The sequence below is a fragment of the Eubalaena glacialis genome, chromosome 5 (assembly GCF_028564815.1).
Source record: "Eubalaena glacialis isolate mEubGla1 chromosome 5, mEubGla1.1.hap2.+ XY, whole genome shotgun sequence".
Classification (NCBI taxonomy): Eukaryota; Metazoa; Chordata; class Mammalia; order Artiodactyla; family Balaenidae; genus Eubalaena; species Eubalaena glacialis.
The window spans coordinates 128,497,988-128,517,355 of NC_083720.1; the positions used below are offsets into that span (position 1 = coordinate 128,497,988).

The 19,368-nt window shown below is 35.9% G+C and overlaps 1 protein-coding gene across 1 annotated transcript in view; it reads left to right on the plus strand.

The window, feature by feature from the left end:
- The first annotated feature begins 2,931 nt into the window (after window positions 1–2,931).
- Window positions 2,932–19,368, plus strand: part of EMCN (endomucin) — a 96,555-nt gene continuing 80,118 nt past the window's right edge. Inside the window, exon 1 of the mRNA XM_061192595.1 lies at window positions 2,932–3,170. Within this exon, the coding sequence (XP_061048578.1) occupies window positions 3,101–3,170 (70 nt within the window). The 5' untranslated portion in view covers window positions 2,932–3,100. The remainder of the gene's footprint in view (window positions 3,171–19,368) is intronic.

Genomic DNA, 19,368 nt, shown 5'->3' on the forward strand with positions numbered 1-19,368 from the left:
GGTCAAAGAAAAGTTTTGTTTTGTTTTGTTTTAAGATAGAGATAATACGTTTTACTCTGAAAATCTTTTTAAGAAAAATAAAAGAATACAAGATAAAAACCATCCACAATTCACTACCAGGAGATAAGCACTGTTAACATTTTCTATTTTAAATATATGTATATATTCACACATATGTATGTATGCATATGTACATACAAATGCATAGATACATGCAACAAAATATCATGAAGGTGTTTCCACATCCATAAAAATTTTTTAAATACTATTTTGTGGCAGAATATTCCATCTTATTCCCCAATAATTAATGTCCTTGACAAGTGTTTGTAATAACATAAACTTTAATGAGCATCTTCCTTTTTAGAATAAGTTCCTACACATATCATTGCAAGTTCAAAGAGTATGGTTCTTTAACACAGAAGTATATTGTTTTGATGTATCAATAACTTTGAAGTATATTGTCAGGTCACACCCCCCTGAAATGTCATACCCCAAGAATAAGACAGTAACTTTCCTTGAACATTAATTAAAACTGGGTATTGTCAGAAAATATACCTAATTATATTGGAAAGGCAAAAAAAAATTCTGTTATCTCAGTTCTTGAATATCCATGTCTTTAATTTCTACTGAGATAAATATACTTTTCCATTTTGTTGGCCTTCTGTTTCTTCTATGATGATGTTATTTTCAGGTGCAAAGTCATTGTTTTATTATTGATTAGCAAAAGGTCTTTTCATATGAAGGATATCAAATCTGTATTATGTATTATTTTTTCATGAACTTTTACATTTGCCTTTTCATCTTGTGTGTTGATCCAAAAATCTTTTAATTTCTATGTAAGAAAAAAGATCAAGTCTTTCTTTTATGTATTCTGCTTTTGGAGTTATGCATAAAATGTCCTCTCTACCCCAGTTATATGCAAATAGTCACCCATGTTCTCTTTTAGAATGTTATAATTTTGTTTTTTATGTTTAAATCTTTAACATATAAGAAATTTATTTTGGTATTTGAAGTAGATACCTATCTTTAATTTTTTTAAGATGGTTAAAAACCTCTCAAAAATCACCTATTAAATAATACATTCTACTCATCACATTTACTGTATATTAAATTCACCTATATCTAATCTCGCCACACACACATATGGGCAAATATAGCTATGTATATATGTAGATAGCTATATATATATTTCTGTGTCTGTACTTTCTATTTTATGCCATTGATCTGTCTGTCTCTTCTTGCAGTTGCCACTGTTCCAATGAATTCTTTTACCTTAAAAATACCCCTGATCTATTAAGATAAAGCTGACCCACCGTATTACTCCTATTTTTCCTTTTTTTTTTTTTTTTTTTTTTTGCCTAACCATTTAAAAATGCATTTCTCAGATTTTGTTTTTATTTTTTTCATCTACAGGTCTTATCTTTTAAATAGACATAATATTCTATTATCAAGCATTCTTGGAATAGGCATCTAATGTTTTTCACGGAAATGCCTAGCAGTCAGGCATCAGAATCAAAGAAATCAAAATGCTATTGAATTCCTGCAACAATGATTGGGACCAACATCAGGACTGACCATGTGTGCTGAAAACTCCCTAGTTAAAGCGGAGCAAGGAGCAGGAAGTGAGGTAATGTGAGTGCTCCACTGTGAGTTCATGGCCACACCCCAATTTATTTCTGGAAAGTGCATGTGACATCTATTCACATACATTGCTATCTTTATACTCTCCAGGATATGACAAATAAAGTAACAGCTCCAAAGGCAGTCTGTTTTAGAAAATTACTTAGAAGAGAGGGTAAAATTAGGTTTTATACACAAAATAGACAATTAGAGGCTCTTCTGAGACTTGGTATAACTTAGGATAAAACAACCTAGCTTTTGGGTTGTTTTGATCAATCAGCTTGCTCTATCCACTCTCGGAATAAGTCCTTCCCTGCACCATGCAGCAGTGAAATGTATGTCTTCCTTATAAACAGGTAAAGGTGTACTTTTGGAATAGTTTTCTTGGTGGAACAGATGAATTAATATTGACCCACTGACACTCTTTTGTCCAGGGGCTTCATGCCTAAAGGTATATAAAAGGACGATTGGCTGAGATTAGATGTGTAGCCTGTGGCTGGGGAGAAGTGTAGAATTACTTGGCACACACGGATTTTAGTCAGGGCTGAGGCTGCATTAGCACCATGTCTTAATCCATTGCTACTAACATCAAAGAGATCCCTAATACACAGAGTATCTTGCCTGATTGGCATTCTGGTCCAAAGACTCCATCTCTCCCTACTTCACTGATTTGTTACAAGAGCATTCCGTCCCAGTGCCATTCCAATCACATTTCCTAGAGAAGAGTATCCACAGGGTATTATAAGTATTTTTTCCTTTTCCTTTTCCTTCATCGAATTCCAACAATAAGACCAGGAATGAGCAGTGAGCATTCACATGTCTTTACTTAATTCTATTAGAAATATCCTGAAAAACCTCCCTGGCCATCCGATAAGAAGTCTTTTCACTTACTCAAGTCGGAGCATGATCTACTTAATAACATTTTGCACTTATCTCCAGAAGGTGGTCTTTACTAATCTGGCTTTCAAGTTGGAAAGAGAGAAGAAAAGTTGATTCTTTGTGGATTCTGCTCTAAAATTTAACCCTCAGGCAATTAAAGCCTCTTTATCCAAACCAAGTCGTTGTTTAATGAGGCCCCTTTATAAACACTCCAAAACATACTTTCAAAACAAAAGTTAGAAAGCCTGTAAGATCCATTCTCAAGAAAGATCTCTTTCTGTTCAAAACCTGTCCTGACCTTTTTGTTGAAGAAGAACAAAATAATGTAGTAACAAAAACACAAGTGGCTGCCAAAGGAAGAGAAAAAAAAAGTTCCTGTAAGGGGCTGAAACAATAAATCTCCTCTCTGCTGAACTCCCAAAGGGAGTGTGTGCATTTCCTCCTGTTCTTTATCAGAGCCCCCGAAATAAGTAGGCATGGGCAGTGGCTGTTCGCATCCAGCACACCTTTTCCATTTGCTAAGAAGGCCCTGCCAGGCTGGGAGGGAGTTGTCCCTGCCTGACTCTGGAGAGAAGAGCCACTGTGACGATCCACAGGCACCATGAAACTGCTTCAGGGGACCGTACTTTGTCTTCTTCTGTCCAGTCTTTGTAGCGGTGTGGACGACGCAGGTACCCTTTTCTCTTATTGTTCTGACGGTGTGGATGAGAAATCACTAGTGGGCGGCTCTGAGCCTCAGTTTACCTTCAGGGAGCCTCCCCTGAAAAGCAGACGCAGCAGTGCATTTGCTGAGTTGAGTGTGTGTGCAGGTGGGCGGCGGGGTGCGTGGAGAAGGCTCCACAGAGAGGATGTTTGTTTTCACGGAAGGAAAGTGTTTGCTGCTGCAGCGGCCTTGAAGTGTGTTCCATGGCATCGTAAAGGTACTGGGAATATACAATAGCCTTTTCGGACAGTAACAATCTGGGGCTCAAATGCTGGCTAAAAATGGGCTATTTCTCAAAAATGTGCTCTTTTCAGACATAAGCCTAGAAATAACAAGATTGTCATGTACCGGTGAAAGGCTGTAATCAGAAACATTGCTCTGCAGATGCTGGCCTATATTTGTCCCAACTGTCTTTTGGCTCTGATAAATTGAGAGGTTGGATAAAACTGCCTAGGGAAGTGAATTTAATATCTTGAGGGGGGGAGGGTGAGAATGGAGGAGAGTCACTTGATTAAAGTTTAATGGATGCTTGCTCTAGAAATTAATACAGATCTACACATATACGTACAATATTTTGCATAACATTTCAGGGAATTTATAGACATAAAAACCCTACCCATTGACTGCAGGTTCTGAAACTTAGATAAAGGCTATATATGCACCTACATAAGCCCTGACTATATTAATGACCAGTTGCAAGAAATGATTGCATTTGACTTTTGACCCTTCTGGGGGGATTTACTGTAAGCAATTAGATTTAATCAATATTTATTAGGCTCTCACCATGTGCTCAGCGGTGCAAGGAATACAAAAATGAGTAAGACATTGTCCTTGCCCACAGTGGCAAATGCACTATTGCGAGAAATAAGCATGTAAATCTAACATAAGACAGATTTAATAGGTGCGAAAACTAAAGTCCAAACTATCATAAAAGAACATGGTTGGGACACATTGATTCTGACTCTGAGGAGCCCTGGAAAAAACTCAATTCTAATTTTATTTTGCATGTGCTCTTTTCAAAATTCACTGCTTACAAAATTCCATTTGCAGTGATTATGTAGGAAAAAATAAGCACACTCCTTCTTGAACAATATTTATCATTAATTTCTCAAAATATGTATATAAATTTAGTACAAATACCCAAACACTGCAAAATCACATACGATTGATTACAATCCATCTGGGAGTTTCCAGGGTTAAGTTGCAGTGGGTATAAGACCAGAAAATTTAACTTAGATGAGTTACAAAGTTCTGATTATTTTAAAAGAAAGAATATTTATGAGATGACACAGAAATCAATGCACTAGCTTATAAGTAACTCTTCAGTTTGCATGGGAGAGATAGATAGGAATGGATTACATGTACTTCAGAAAGCAAAGTGTAATAGAATCAATAGAAGCAGCCTGCAAAACCTGACCGTAAGGAAGCTGGAAAGGTGAAGGATAACCCAGAGATGACCTGGCAGATTTTTCTATTATGATCATTTTAGGAAAAAAACCAGCGTTCTTTAGCTCATTGGTAATGAGCCCAACCTCTCTATTAATAGTGTCTTCTTTCTAATGAACTATTAACCAAAGTAAGATAAATTCTTTTTTTTTTGAATTTTATTTTATTTATTTTTTTATACAGCAGGTTATTATTAGTTACCCATTTTATGCATATAGTGTATATATGTCAATAGTAAGATAATTTCTTATTTGAGCAGAGACAACGGTTACATAATGACTATCTCCTTCAACCTCTGCCAGTGAGTCTCTGTTAATTTAAGGCAAGTGTCTGTAAAATCTACCCCATTTATCCTAGAAAAAGAAGTGCTGGCTCAGGAGCATAAATTGACCATCGGAGTGAGGCCTACAAGGAACTGGAAGAGATTTTCCCATCCACGTGTATGATTTTTTTTGCATCTGGTTCTGCCTGTTTTATGTTTTCCTTCCCAGATACGGTTCAGGAAATGAAGCATTTCCTAAGCTGATTTATTAAGTTTTTTTCCTAACCCCCTGTACCGGAAACACATTGATTTCAAAGCTTTATATGTTCCCCAAGCTTACAATGCTTAACATATTTCATCAGCAGAGTTGATTATAGGAGTACAGAAGGAGGCATTTCATCTGTCTTAAATTCACAAGTTGTCAAGAAGATCCATGCTTTTCTGCATAGTAATTTATTCCTAAATAATGATCTTTTAGAGAAATTGACTACTTTTCTTTTTCTTTCTGACTTTTTTGTCAGTTTCAGATTTAAATAAATACAATATAGTTTTTTGTGCTCTTCGTGAAAACCAAGGAAATCTTTCTGCATGGCAGTGAGTGACTTTATTACTTGGTTAGCGGTACAATATTTTACAATTTCCAATTTGGAAAGCTGTTCGATTGAAATATGTATTGGAGGTTCTTGAAAAGGAACTGTCATTCTTTCCCAAGGTTTTCTAAATTGTATTTAAAACTGAACAGACCCCTGCAGTGGCTTTTAAGCTCCTTTGGCTTTTAAGTCTAGACTGATGAGCTTTAGACTGTCAGGACTGAGAAAAGTTAAATGAAGAAGGATTCCAAGAAAAGGAGGCCCTGGAAGCAATTTACTTTTCAAGTGCCATTTGCTTTTTGAACTTTATATTAATTTAGGAAAGATTAAAATGTTTTAGCCATCTGCAAGCAGGAACACACGTCACTTTATTGGTGTCTGAAGAAGAATTTAATTGCTTGTTGAAATTCATTTGTTAGGAATTGAACATTAAATTTCATGGAAAAAAAATGGATTGAACATCCTATAAGACAAACACTATGCTAGACGCTGTAGGTTTATAGCGATCACTATGACTCAGCCCTTGTCCTAGAAGTGGTGGGGAGAGAGGAGGAGGAGACAAATCATTATAAGTTTGATTCTATTGTAAGTCTTAAGTGGTAAATAAAGAATGCTATGGAGAATTCACAACTAGCTTAGTTTTGGGTGTAGGAACATCAGAAAAGCCTTCATATAAAAGTGGAAATTATGATAAACTTTGAAACTTGAAAAACAGGTTGGATGGATGGAATTTCTTGAATAGGAACTTTAAAACATCAAGATGTTCCAGTCTAGAAATGTAAGGAGGTCACAGATTGGACAGAGGTTAAGTGTTGGAAATATAGCCTCAGGATATGTTGAATACCAGGATGAGAAATATTGACTCAGATAGTTAATTATATTGGATTCTCTAAATGTGTTTGAGCATGGGAATTATATGATTGGGACCATAAACTGAGAAGATTAATCTGTCAACAGGGTATACATTAGACTATGGCAGTCAGGAGAGAGAAAAGCTAAAGAAAATGGTTCAAATGTTATTGCAAGTCTGAAAGTCTGTCAATAAAATGAAAAGAAGGGTCTAGGGAAGAGCTTTAAAGAAGTAGAAAGTTTGTGACTTGACATATTATTGACTGGCTATGAGAAAGATAGTGACAGATGTAGAGTGTTATTTGAATAATAGAAGTAGGGAAATGGCCTGGGACCAGACGTATGGAAAGCTAGGAGGAGATGGTTTAGGGAGAAAATGATGAATTTGATTTTGGACATGGTGAGTTTGAAATCTTAATAAGATATTCAAGTAGAGATGACCAATGGTAGGTTAAAATTGTCTGGTTGGTAGATGGAATGGCCTTGGAGGTGATGGTGAGGGGATGAGTATTCTTTATACTTGTCTGCCAAGAGATTTTAGTCCTGTCCTGCTCACTGGAAGATTAATAACATAGCGAAGCAATTTATTTCTCTGCTGGATGCCCATATTTATAACTCTCTTATGGCACTTATTTTCCAACTTTATCTTAGTTATTTGTGTGCATATCTCATCTCCTCTACCAGACTATAAGCACCATGAAAGTAGGGGTCATATTTATTATAGTCTGTATAGTAACAGTTCTAAACATATAATAAGGATATAATAAGCTGAATGAATGCATACATGAATGATATAGTTGCCTATTCATTTTTAATTTCTTCCTCTGATAATCACTTTTTGTTTACTACTTTATCCTTGTGAAAGAGTTATGGACAGGTATGAATCACAGAACATAAAATGAAAACAAGTGGAGTATTTTGATTCCTGGCTATCAGGAATATATTATATGTATTATATATTATTTATATATATAATATATATAATATTATACTTATATAATATAATATAATATAATGTATATTATTAGTTAATTATATATATTATTAATATATATATTATATAATATATATAATATATTATACTTATACTCGCTAAGTGCGAGCCAAATATATGGAAAGGGGCTTCTTATGAAAGTAAGTCAATTCCCAAACTCCAGCAGAGGAGAAGATGTTAGGGATAGGTGGACAACCTAGTACCAGGGGACAGTAATTTACAGCAAACCTGGACGAATAAACTACTCTGACTATAATCATTGGGAGGAAGAATATCTAAATACAATTGATTCTACTTCTCCTTTTTTGGGTATCAAATACTTTACGTAATATCTTCTATGGTTATAAATATTCAAGGAGAAACCTTATTACCAACGAACTTCTCAAAAATTCAAAATGGCTTTTTTTCTAAAAGCAAAGTTCACATAAGAGAAGTTGGAAGAAAATTAGATAAATATCGTACATCATTAATTCATGTGTTATTTTAGGTAACATATGTGTTGCTTCAGAGAAGATTATCTTACTTGTTACTTCCTCTTAGCTTAGTCACTATCAATAGATCTTACCTGAAGTGGGTGATCTATTATAGAAAGAGTGAATCAGTGTGGAAACAAATTCAATGGGAAAAGTTTCCAAGCCTTTTATTTAGCATTCTTTCTTTACTACTCTTTTTTTTTCTTCAATGATCTTTAAAAGTAGAAGTGATCATTCTAGAATTCTTATTTTTAAGAGATTCATAACAGCTGTCACTGGCAAATTGGCAATTTTATCTTGCTGATTGTAATTATTCAGATATTGAGAAAAAAAGATGAACATCTGAAGGTTTCAAAAAGCTTCTAATTTACTGGATAATTGCCCATCCTTTCCTTTTCATTGATGACGTTATATTTCAAGCTTCAGGTAAATATTTTAACTTGTGAATAATTATCTAGTCCAAGTTCCTTATATTCTTTTTTTCTTAGTCATCACTTTCCAACTTCCTCTTCACCTCTGAGAACAATTTGAGATGTGTTTTTCTAAACATTGAATGTCAAAGCAGGAATTTACTCTAAACGACATTCCATTCAATTCCTGTGTAGTAAATGTCTCCGTTCCTGTTACTGAATTCCTGTGGGTCATTATAGCCCTGTCAGGTTAGGATAATAATGCCTGTTGAGTGTTAAAAGAAGCTCTTTTAGTTAACAAGTAAGATCCTTTTTCTTTTTCTACTGTTGCACACAATATCAGCAGTAGCATGGGAAACATTAGTGGTGTCAATCACATCTAGAACGGCCACTATATGATTCCCAAATTTCGGCAACCATAAAAAAAATAGTTTTCTAAACTTGAATAGAGGTTTTGTGTCTTGTAGAATGACATATCAGTAGAGATAATCATAACAAATCTCTAAATAGAAGCAGCCACCTACATCCTCTCTGGATGCCTTTAATCTAACCGTTGCTATGGCAACCTCTCAGGTGTAGCTTGACAGTATCTTGTCTCACGTGAATGAGTATCTCTTGCTTTCCTGGCTCCTGTTGTTCTCATACTAAGGTATGCTTCACCTACAGAAACCCACCTGGCACTGTTGTGTATCTGAGCTAGAAGTGCAGGAGCCTTAGCGTTCTATGAGACAGCCTTTGCCCAGAAGAAGAATGGGGCCAGTGAATAAATGTTTTCCTCTTCTATTGCTGCTCCAGTTTCACTATTTTAGTTCTCTACTCCTTTTCTTGAGATCCCTTTCCTTTACAAACTGCATACAAACCCTTGTCTCAGGCTCTGCTTTTTGGAGAAATTCAGGATTGATTATTTTCTGATGGAAACATTTTGGTTTGGATGATAATATATACATTATACCAGAGTTTCTCTGATATTCTAATTGATATTCACTACCTTTCTTCCTCTTCATTTCAAGAAAAAATTCGAAAAAGCTTTTGTTGAATAAGTTAAACAATGTTCTAAGCAGGTCCTTTCCTAAGGCAATCATTTGTCTGTATAGAGTCAATAAGGAACTGTATTGTGAGGTCGGTAGTCAAAAATGTCAATGTCATTGATTTTATTCTTAGCGTGCTGCTCATCTGAAATGTAAACTGATTTTTATTCTGTTTAATCAGTCATATTCTGGCCTAAACCTAAATTAGTTGTGTCAAAAAACAGAGAATGGAGACTTCCCTGGTGGTCCAGTGGTTAAGACTCTGCAATTCCACTGCAGGGATTATGTGTTCCATCCCTGGCTGGGGAACTAAGATCCTGCATGCTGCAAGGTGCGGCCAAAAAAAAAAAAAAAAAAAAAAATGGAGAACACAACTAGGTCTGGTCCAAGTTAACCAAGATATGTATTGTTACAACATCTACTGACATCTACCATTTGTTGTACCTGGCACTTTACACACATTACTTCCATCACAACATTTCAAGGCCAGCTTTGTCATTCCCATTTTACTGATTAGGACACCGAGGCTTGGAGATAGTGTAAAGTTATCCTAGAGTGATCGTGCTTAAAATCAAATCAGAGAATATTATTCTTCAAAATCTTCCCTTGTAGCTTGCTATCTTCCAATGCAGTACAACTGCAATAAGTTGAGTTTTTCTGATCAAAAGAATAAGGGTAGAGACTTTCCACTTGAGACGTTTGGAAGCACTGCTGCCTCTCATAGCCCCTTCAGCGCCTCTAAACTGCAGACTAAGACCACAGTGCTATGAATGAATTTCTACTTAGTGCTAATTAGCCACTTAATATCCTGGATTCAATTAATTATTAGGGGATGGGTTAAAGGAGTTGTAGGCATTTCCCTACCTACTCACTGTTATGTTGGTTGGAAAAAAATAATGTTCTTGGCTCTAATACAAATGTCAGTGCAGCTAATATGGGACTTAGAAGAGAAGGAAAGAAGCAAAGAGGAAATAACTATTAGTGAAATAATTACTTAGTGTCACATCTATAATTCTACTGGAGCCAGACTGTCTGGGTTCAAATTCCAGCTCTGCCACTTACTATCTGTGTGAACTCGGGCAAGTTATTTAACCTTCAGCTTTCTCAGCTATAAAATAGGCATGAGTACAGTCTTACCTCATAGGGATATTGGGAGGATCGTGCGAGGTAATACACAAAAACACTGAGAATAGTGTCCAGCATACAATGACTCTATGTTTTGCTGAGTTTGGGAACTCAGAATCCTACAGATTATAATATCCCATTCCTTAGACAAACTACTTTATTGCCAAGTTGATTCCAATCTAGAATCAGCAAATATTTAAATAATTACAATGTTCATTCTCACAAAGAGAAAAAGCAGCACATAATTTTTCACAATAGGATTGAAGTAGGAATGAAATACGATTGCCAGTTATGTTCTTAATCATAATATATACAGGCACAATTTGACATATACAGACTGGTATATTATCGAAGATGCCTTTCAGATTTGTAAGTTATTTAACTCACTGTATAAACTAATCACTCAAATTAATAAGCAAAATTGTACTTGTGTTTAATGAAAATTCTAACTTTTTAGTCTGAGAATAGTCAACATCCTCAAATATTATTTCTTATCTTAAGGTATTGAGCATTGCTTACTCTTAGAGGTGGGATAGGTTAGTGGAAGGAACTTTGTTCTTAATGTGAGAACCGACCAACTTTGGATCCAGCTTCTTAGTATGCTGAAGCCCACCAAGACACTAAATTCTTGTTACCCTCAGTTTCTTTATCTAAAAATGAGAAAAATGATAATTGTTGACACAATATTGGTGTTAAATGATAATTGGAAAACCTATTTTAGATGTTCTGTAAGTCATAACTCACTATTAAAATTTAGTTATTAATATGCAACCTAACATTTAACTCACGGAATCAATAGATGAAGAGGAATGTACTTCATAATTTGAGAATTTTTCTTTACTGTCTGGGCCTTTAACTGCCAATCCATCATTGCTCTTTTAGCCATATACCTTTACATATTTTTTTATGGCTGCTACACACTCAAATTGCCATGTGTTGAAATTATGCCCAAGTTAAAAAAATCACACACACAAAACACAGAAAATCATTTGTATCACACATTGAACTTATTTTTTTTTCCCACATCTTTATTGGAGTATAAATGCTTTACAATGTTGTGTTAGTTTCTGCTGTACAACAAAGTGAATCAGCTATATGTATACATATATCCCCATATCCCCTCCTTCTTGAGCCTCCTTCCCACCCTCCCTATCCCACCCCCCTAGGTCTTCACAAAGCATCGAGTTGATCTCCTTGTGTTATGCAGCAGCTTCCCACTAGCTATCTATTTTACGTTTGGTAGTGTACATATGTCAGTGCTACTCTCTCACTTCATCCCAGCTTCCCCTTCCCCCCCAAACTTATTTTTAACTGAAGTGGGAAAAGGAACGATTTGTGTGTGTGTGTGTGTGTGTGTGTGTGGTATGAACTGTGAAATCGTCCTCCTAGGGCATTCAGCAAGTATGAGGACATAAATGCTGAACTCCCAGACACTTTCCCTAGGGAAGAGAGGCCACTCCTGCATTTGTCAGCTCACGGCTATTCTGACAACTCCTCTGTCCAACAATGAGACATCACCCAGGTATCTCTCCCCCTGCAAATCCAATTTTAAAAAGTGAGAATCACCTTTTTAAATGCACATAAATAACTAATTTAAAGATTTATTAATGGTAATTGCATTATTGGGATTAAGATAATTAAATTATGTGAATCTATGAACTTTTTTTTTCTTTTTTCTTTTTCATTTTCTGACGGCCTCATTTGTTGGGTGCAAGTTTTATATCAATTAACGTTTAAAACGCTATAGATTTGCAACGTAGAAGAAAAATGACAATGCTGTCAATCATTTAAAAACCCCTTATTAGAGTCCATTACAACCTAACTAAACATAAATCTCTTGGAAGCAAGGACAATGTCTAATTGATCATTGTTTTCCCCATGACCTGTCTTTGAACACATAGGTGATGCTTCCCAACTGGCTCTTGCTTTAATTTGGAGAACTGTATTTCTTCAAAAGTCAGCAGAGTTGAAAATACCCAAGGCATTCCTGGCTTTGTTTTCAGGGACTTGAGGGCAATATTTATTTTTGTCCTTGGCCTGGGTTGTGGAGAAGCTGTGAGTGTCATTTTAGGATACTCTGTTCATTGGCTGAACTTATTTGATTTGCTTTATGAAGTTGACCTACTGTCTTATCTTTGTATGAATAGCAGAAAATGCCTGCCTTTCATTTACATCAACTGTCCAAATCACACAAGAATGGCATGATTATCTGAAGGCAAGTGTTGAATCATTCCTGTGTTTTGCTCACAAGAAAAAATTGGTATCCTTTTATTCTAGGCACCATTCATCAGGTAATCCTGAATCATTTAGCTCAGACTAATCCTTACCCCCACTAGAACAAAATGTAACATTATGGAAATTCAAGACACACTGATTACAGAAGTCACCTCTCTGTTTCTGAAGTCTTGGTTCAGAATGTCGAATAAATAACTTTATCCTAACTAATCCTGTTCAGAAGTAAAGGTATCCAATAATTTAGTTATTCCCAGGTTTTAAAATTGTCACTGATCAATAAATAATCAAAATGCCGTCTGGGCAGTTGACATGGGACTAACAGCTTTTTCCTTTGTCAAATAAAAACACAAAAGTCCTACAACGCATATACTATGTTACGAGTGTATTACATAAAAGAAAACCTACTGAAGCTCCTTCCACATATTTGGAATATAATGATGTTCTCTTCCCTTCTTTTCTCATTGAGCTCTGGCTGGTGTCACAGACCAACGCTGTGCAACTGTGTGGGGTGCGCTGTCCTCTGAGCCAAGACCATTTGGCTTTTGTCACCAGCAGCCACAAGCTTGCTGTGTGACTGAGCCAAGCAATTTTTTTTTTAAACCTCTCAAGACTTTCATTTCTCTATCTATAAAATGATGTGGTTTGACTAATCGATATTGAGGTTTTCTTCTGGATCTACAATTGTATGATCTTACTGTAACAAGCAATTTCTGTACATTTAGCCTCAAGTTATCTTGCTTCATTTTCATTCTGTTATTCCTAAATATGTTTATTCTGGAGCAAGATGTTCAATTCTGTTCCCTAATGTTTACCTCCTTTGGGAATTTTCAGATAGGGCTGTTAGAACGGATCTTCTTTGCATGTGAAAAAGCCAATTCTCTGCCGTGAGCAACATTTCTCAGAGTACATACCAATGAAAGATATTTTTTTTCCATTTTTCTACATGGCATTATTTGTATTTGGCTTGGCTGAGGGAGGGGTAGAAAAAAGGACTGAGAGAGAGAGAAGGAAATTTTCTGACATCAGAAAAAGATTGAGAGGAAAAATGAGGTTAAAAGAGATGGAGAAAGTGATTGAGGCTGATAGAGAGACAGAGGCTCTCTGAAGGGGCTGGGATGGAGAAAGGTCAAGAATGAGAAGTGGAGAAAGGCTGATAGAGAGATGGGGACACATTCTTTTTTTTTTTTTAACATCTTTATTGGAGTATAATTGCTTTACAATTGTGTGTTAGTTTCTGCTGTATAACAAAGTGAATCAGCTATACACATACATATATTCCCCATATCCCCTCTCTCTTGCATCTCCCTCCCACCCTCCCTATCCCACCCCTCTAGGTGGTCACAAAGCACCGAGCTGATCTCCCTGTGCTATGCGGCTGCTTCCTACTAGCTAGCTATTTTACATTTGGTAGTGTATATATGTCCATGCCACTCTCTGACTTTGTCCCAGCTTACCCTTCCCCCTCCCTGTGTCCTCAAGTCCATTGTCTAATTCTGGGTCTTTATTCCTGTCCTGCCCCTAGGTTCTTCAGAACCAATTTTTTTTTTAGATTCCATATATATGTGTTAGCATACGGTATTTGTTTTTCTCTTTCTGACTTACTTCACTCTGTATGACAGACTCTAGGTCCATCCACCTCACTACAAATAGATGGGGAGACATTCTAAATGCTCTAATGATTTGGGAGGAGCTTTCCCCATCGGCCCTCTAGCCACTTTTACCTTGTAGAGTTCTTTCTTATCATTAAATCTCTTGCCAGTTCATTCCTCCATCCATTGCTTTGGCTGAATGCTGAATTTTTCGAAGCACTTTCACTGATCAAATATCTCATTTAATCCTTGACATTCCCCAAGGGATTGGCCAAGCTGGTGTTATTTGTGCTCATTATCAGAGGAGAAAAGCCCAAGGACTCACACTTTGTAACTCAAACCAGTAGCCCTCAATGTTAAAATATCTATTAAAATATTTTTTCCCAGTGTTCACTCCCAGTGATCTCCAGGCCCCTCCCTTTCAGTAAAACCCAGAAAACTATTTTTCCAGCAATTACTGCAGATAATTTTTATACACTTGTACATTGAAATACACTCTGAGAAATCCTGGACTAGACTCAAGTTTGTGACTAGTCATCTGAGCTCTTTTCACTGTCCCATACCTGCAAGATAACCAGAGGTGTCTGGACGTGTTTATCTTTCAGAAAAGTGCTAGGGTGTAGTGCCTTCAGGGAAAATTTTGGTATTAATTCAGTGTAACCTAATTTCTTTCTTTTTTGTTTTTTTTTGCTTATACTAGTTTAGGATAATAGGAAATTTGATTTGGCCAAGACAAATATTAGTGGAAACGTTGAAATCTCCCTAGTCACATAGGCTTAAATTCCAGCTTTTTTTAACCATCTCTTTATAAGGAGATAGTCTTTACTCCCTATTCAATGTAAGATCTTATTGATTGCTTTCCATTCTGCTATTAATCTCCCTTCTGTTTTCATTAATACCAAAAGACCATGAGCCTCTGCTGTATAGGCTGCTCAAGAAAATTAGCCACCTTGAATAATGGTTTGATTAGGGAAACAGCTGTAGTAGTCCTATCAAAGTTTCAAGTGGGGTCAGGATGTGTTTGATAATCCAAACACAAGTATTTCTGCTTCCCAGAGAACTGTTAAGAGCCAGAGGAATTTGAGAAGGTAGGGAGGATTAAATGATTAGCATTTAAGCATGAAGAGAAATGGAGAAGCGGTGAGGTTATGAATCTGGGCAATATATACAGGGAAACCTCCAGTATGAGAAAATGACAAACAAATCTGTAAACTGGTCATTACCCTGCTGTTTCTTAATAAACCAGGATAAGATAAGTTCTAGAAAGAAGTCAACAGCCTCTCTTCCAGAGTTTCACAAGCTAGAAACCTCTGATATCTAACTGGCAGAAGTGTGTTGTTTGGCCACACAATGTTTTATGACTACAGGCTACTATTTAAAAATCAGCAAGTTTCACAAAACAACAACGGCGACAGAGAAAGAAAGAGCAAACCTTCTTTTCAGCTCTTTTGGCAGCTCTGGGTCTCATATTTCCTCACAGCAGCACTCGGTTAAACCTCAGTGCCCCCCTTTAAATTGGGGAATGAATGCTCTCATTCCTACAAAGGTATGTGCATTTCTGCCCAATCTGACTCTCTCATTTGCTGCTTTGCAGATGTGGGCCTAGGGTTAATCCCTTCACCTGTAGGATTTCATCTAAGCATTACGTGTGCAATTTGCAAAGCTATCACCATGTGCATGGTGGTTCAATAGATTTTTGAAAGGACAGGGTTCTGGGACAATTTTCTGCAACTAACTAGGCTTGCCCGCTCAATCTCAGAATTTTAAAGACATTCTAGTCATCATTTTCTTTTTTATTTTTCATAAAGATTAATGCTTTTCTTACAATATGCTATAAATAATTAACTTAGCCCTGATTAGTACTCTTGTTTCACAGTCTTGAGAAAGCATAAAACTTAGAAAATAATTTAAAGAATTTAGAAACAACAAATCATAGCATACGATTAAAATGTCACTTTATTTTTCTTTCCCATCACCTCTTTACAATTTATTTGGTGAACATAAACTTCCTGCCCTTAATAAAAATATTGAAGCTCCATGACTTTTTTGCTTACTCTTAAGAAATGGACAGTTCTGTGGACAACAAAATTTGCAGAGGCTATCAATTTAAAATTAGAATATATGATACAAAATCATAACTGAAAATTCTCTCCTGTAGCTCATGCCTGTGTCCGATGGAATTCTACAAGTGGCTTCTTTACAACTTCTCTATTTTCCGGTTCCCTATTCCCTCTCCGGCCCCTTTCTGACCACTCCACATTGGGAGCAGGGCAAGAGAGGAATGAGACAGTTGAATGAAACTTATTACTTGACCTGTCACCATACGTAGTACCCAGAGCCTGGAAGATGGTTAAAACCAATAGCCAAATGGTGCATTTTCATGGGTTCCACAAAGGTGTGCTTTTGGACCTGTCTCCCCATGCAGCACCTTGGTTCATGAGGATGGATCCTAGTCTGGGAGTTCAGTGGTTACTCCTTCCAAAGCACTGGTAATCCTGTGTTACCTCAGAGCTTCTTGATGCTAAAGTGTCCAACTCTCCACACAGTCCCAAGGAACAGGACTCAAAACAGCCCACTCTTTCATTCTCGCTCTTCATTTGGTCCACAGGAAACAGTCTTATATCTCTTTCTCTAATGCTCCTTGCTCAGGTAGGCTTATTCTCAACATACTAATAACCTTCCTGGTCCTACACCAAAGCAGCTAGGCAGCAATCCTTCATTCTCTTGATTTCCCAGGGGTAAATCAGATCCAAGGCCACTATGCCTTTCAGCTGTAGGGACCACATAGTAAGGTAGGTTTGAATTGCAGGGGGACAGACGAGCCGGGCTCCTTAGGGGTGAAGGAAGTTGGAATGGGATTCAAAGGAAGTATTTGGCAAAGACGACCTCTTCTCAAATAATATCTATATATCTCTCCACACTTTTATTCTTTTTATGTTATACAGTGGGTAAAGAGATTCAAGGGTCCACAGACAGGTTTTGGATATTTTATTTGAAATTCTGCATACAATGATTTATCCCACCCCTTTGTAATTTTACCTATTTTGGTACCTGATTAAAACTTTAATGTTCACATATTGTGCCAGATGTCTTACACCAACATTTCCTTCAAAACAGCTAAAGACCTGGATGTGTATTTTCTCTGAGTTTATTGTAATCATGATATAAACTAATATTATAATTAGAACAGTGAAATTTCTGTATCCTTAGAAATGAAGATATTCATTTATAAAAAACCTATGGATATAGAAAAGAGAATCATGATAGAAATTAGAACAATATTTTGAATATGAAGGGAAATAAAATATTTTATAACAGTACATGTATGATACAGCTAAACCAGTAATTAGAAGAAACTGTATAGTCTTAAATGCACACATTAGGAAGAAAATAATTTTTAAAAGGCTAAAGTAAACCCACATAAAGTATAAGGGAGAAAATAATAATAAAAGCAAAGTTAATGAAATAGAAAAGAAATATATAATGCAAAGAATTCATGTGTATATTAATAAGATTGCTAAACCTCTGCCAATACTAATCAAGCAAAAGGAGAGAAGAAGCAAATCAATAAAAATGAAAAATACAGGATCATCTGAACACATGCAGGAAACACACTTTTAAGAATTCAACATTTCTTCTTGATAAAAACATTTAGGAAACAAGACTATAGGGGATTTTCTTAATCTGATAGGGTAGCTTCAAAAACTACAGCAATCATTATACATAATGGAGAAATGTTAGCTTTCGCTTTGAGAATGAGAATGAAACAATCTTGCCCAGCAATGCTACTTTTATAAAACACTGTACTAAATATGCTAGCTAGTTCAGTAAAACAAGAAAAATAGATAAAAAATAATTAGAAAGGAAAAATAAAAGCTGCTTATATCTGAATCACTTTGCTGTATACCTGAAACTAATATAACATTGTAAATCAACTGTATTTCAATAAATAAATAAATAACTATCTTTTGTAAATCATCCTTTCAAGTATAAATGGTATTCTGCAGAAAAAAACAGAAAGTTCACTTTGTAACTCAAGCTGCATAGGTGCTTTTCCTCGAGACACCGTTGTACTTGTTATGCTGCAGAAGTGTTTTATGAATACTTCTTGTTTTGTCACAGATAACAATAAAAAAAAGTGCATCCAAATAATATTTAATAACTTTTACTGTCATTAAAGAGATCCTAAGTGAAAAAAAAGAAAACCTTAAGAAATACCACGAAAAGAAAGTTATGGAGAGAAATGTCAGTAGCCTCCTGAAGCATTTTGTGACAAGAACAATCTTGTTTTAGCAAATAAATCTCTATTGTCATTAATCATACACTATTTGCAAGTTCCCCACTTCCCTCACATCTCTGGAACAAATCCCTTATGAATAGGGAAGATACTGTGTACTTTTTAAAGTTTTAATTTAGCTATTATTGATTTCCTCCCAGTCTCATTCTGTTATTCTCTTATTGCAGGTTGTCATTCACCTTAACTTACTTAGGGTCAGAGGCCTTTCATGTAAGACTTGCCTGTGCTCAGGTTTGTCCTCTTGCATTGAGGTAGCCTTTTGTAAGATGTTTCTACCTGGGATTATTTAGTAGTCAGAGGCATTCATCATATTTAATTTGAGTAGTTGATTTGTAAATCTGTCCCCCTAGGCTGAAGGCTGACCCTTATGTTAGTGTACCTCAAGATCTCTGGTCTCCACCAGGTCCTTATTGTTAGGCTAGGACCTGTCTTCTGAAGTCTAGATTGAAGCTTGCTTTGTATGCTTCTTGGTGTTTCAGACGGGCTGTCATGAGAAGGAACAGTGTTTAATCCTCCTTAGGACTTTAATTTCATTCAAATTCGACTTTCTCCTATCTCCATCTAATTCAGGGTAAGAGAAGTACTTTAAAAATGTTTTACCATTTTTAAAAACTGTTAAAACATTTATTAAAAGTACTTATAAGCAAAGCCATGTGCTTTGTTTTCTATAAAATCGTTTCAACAAAGTAGCACATCTGACTTTATAATTTAACAATAATGCCATATTTGCTTATTAATTGAGATTTTACAAAGTACTTTTACATACATTATCTCTACAAAACCCTAAAATGCAGGCAAACTGGTATATGTTAACTATTTTCAATTTATGAATAGAGTTTTAAATACTTAAAGGAGTTTAATTAACCAA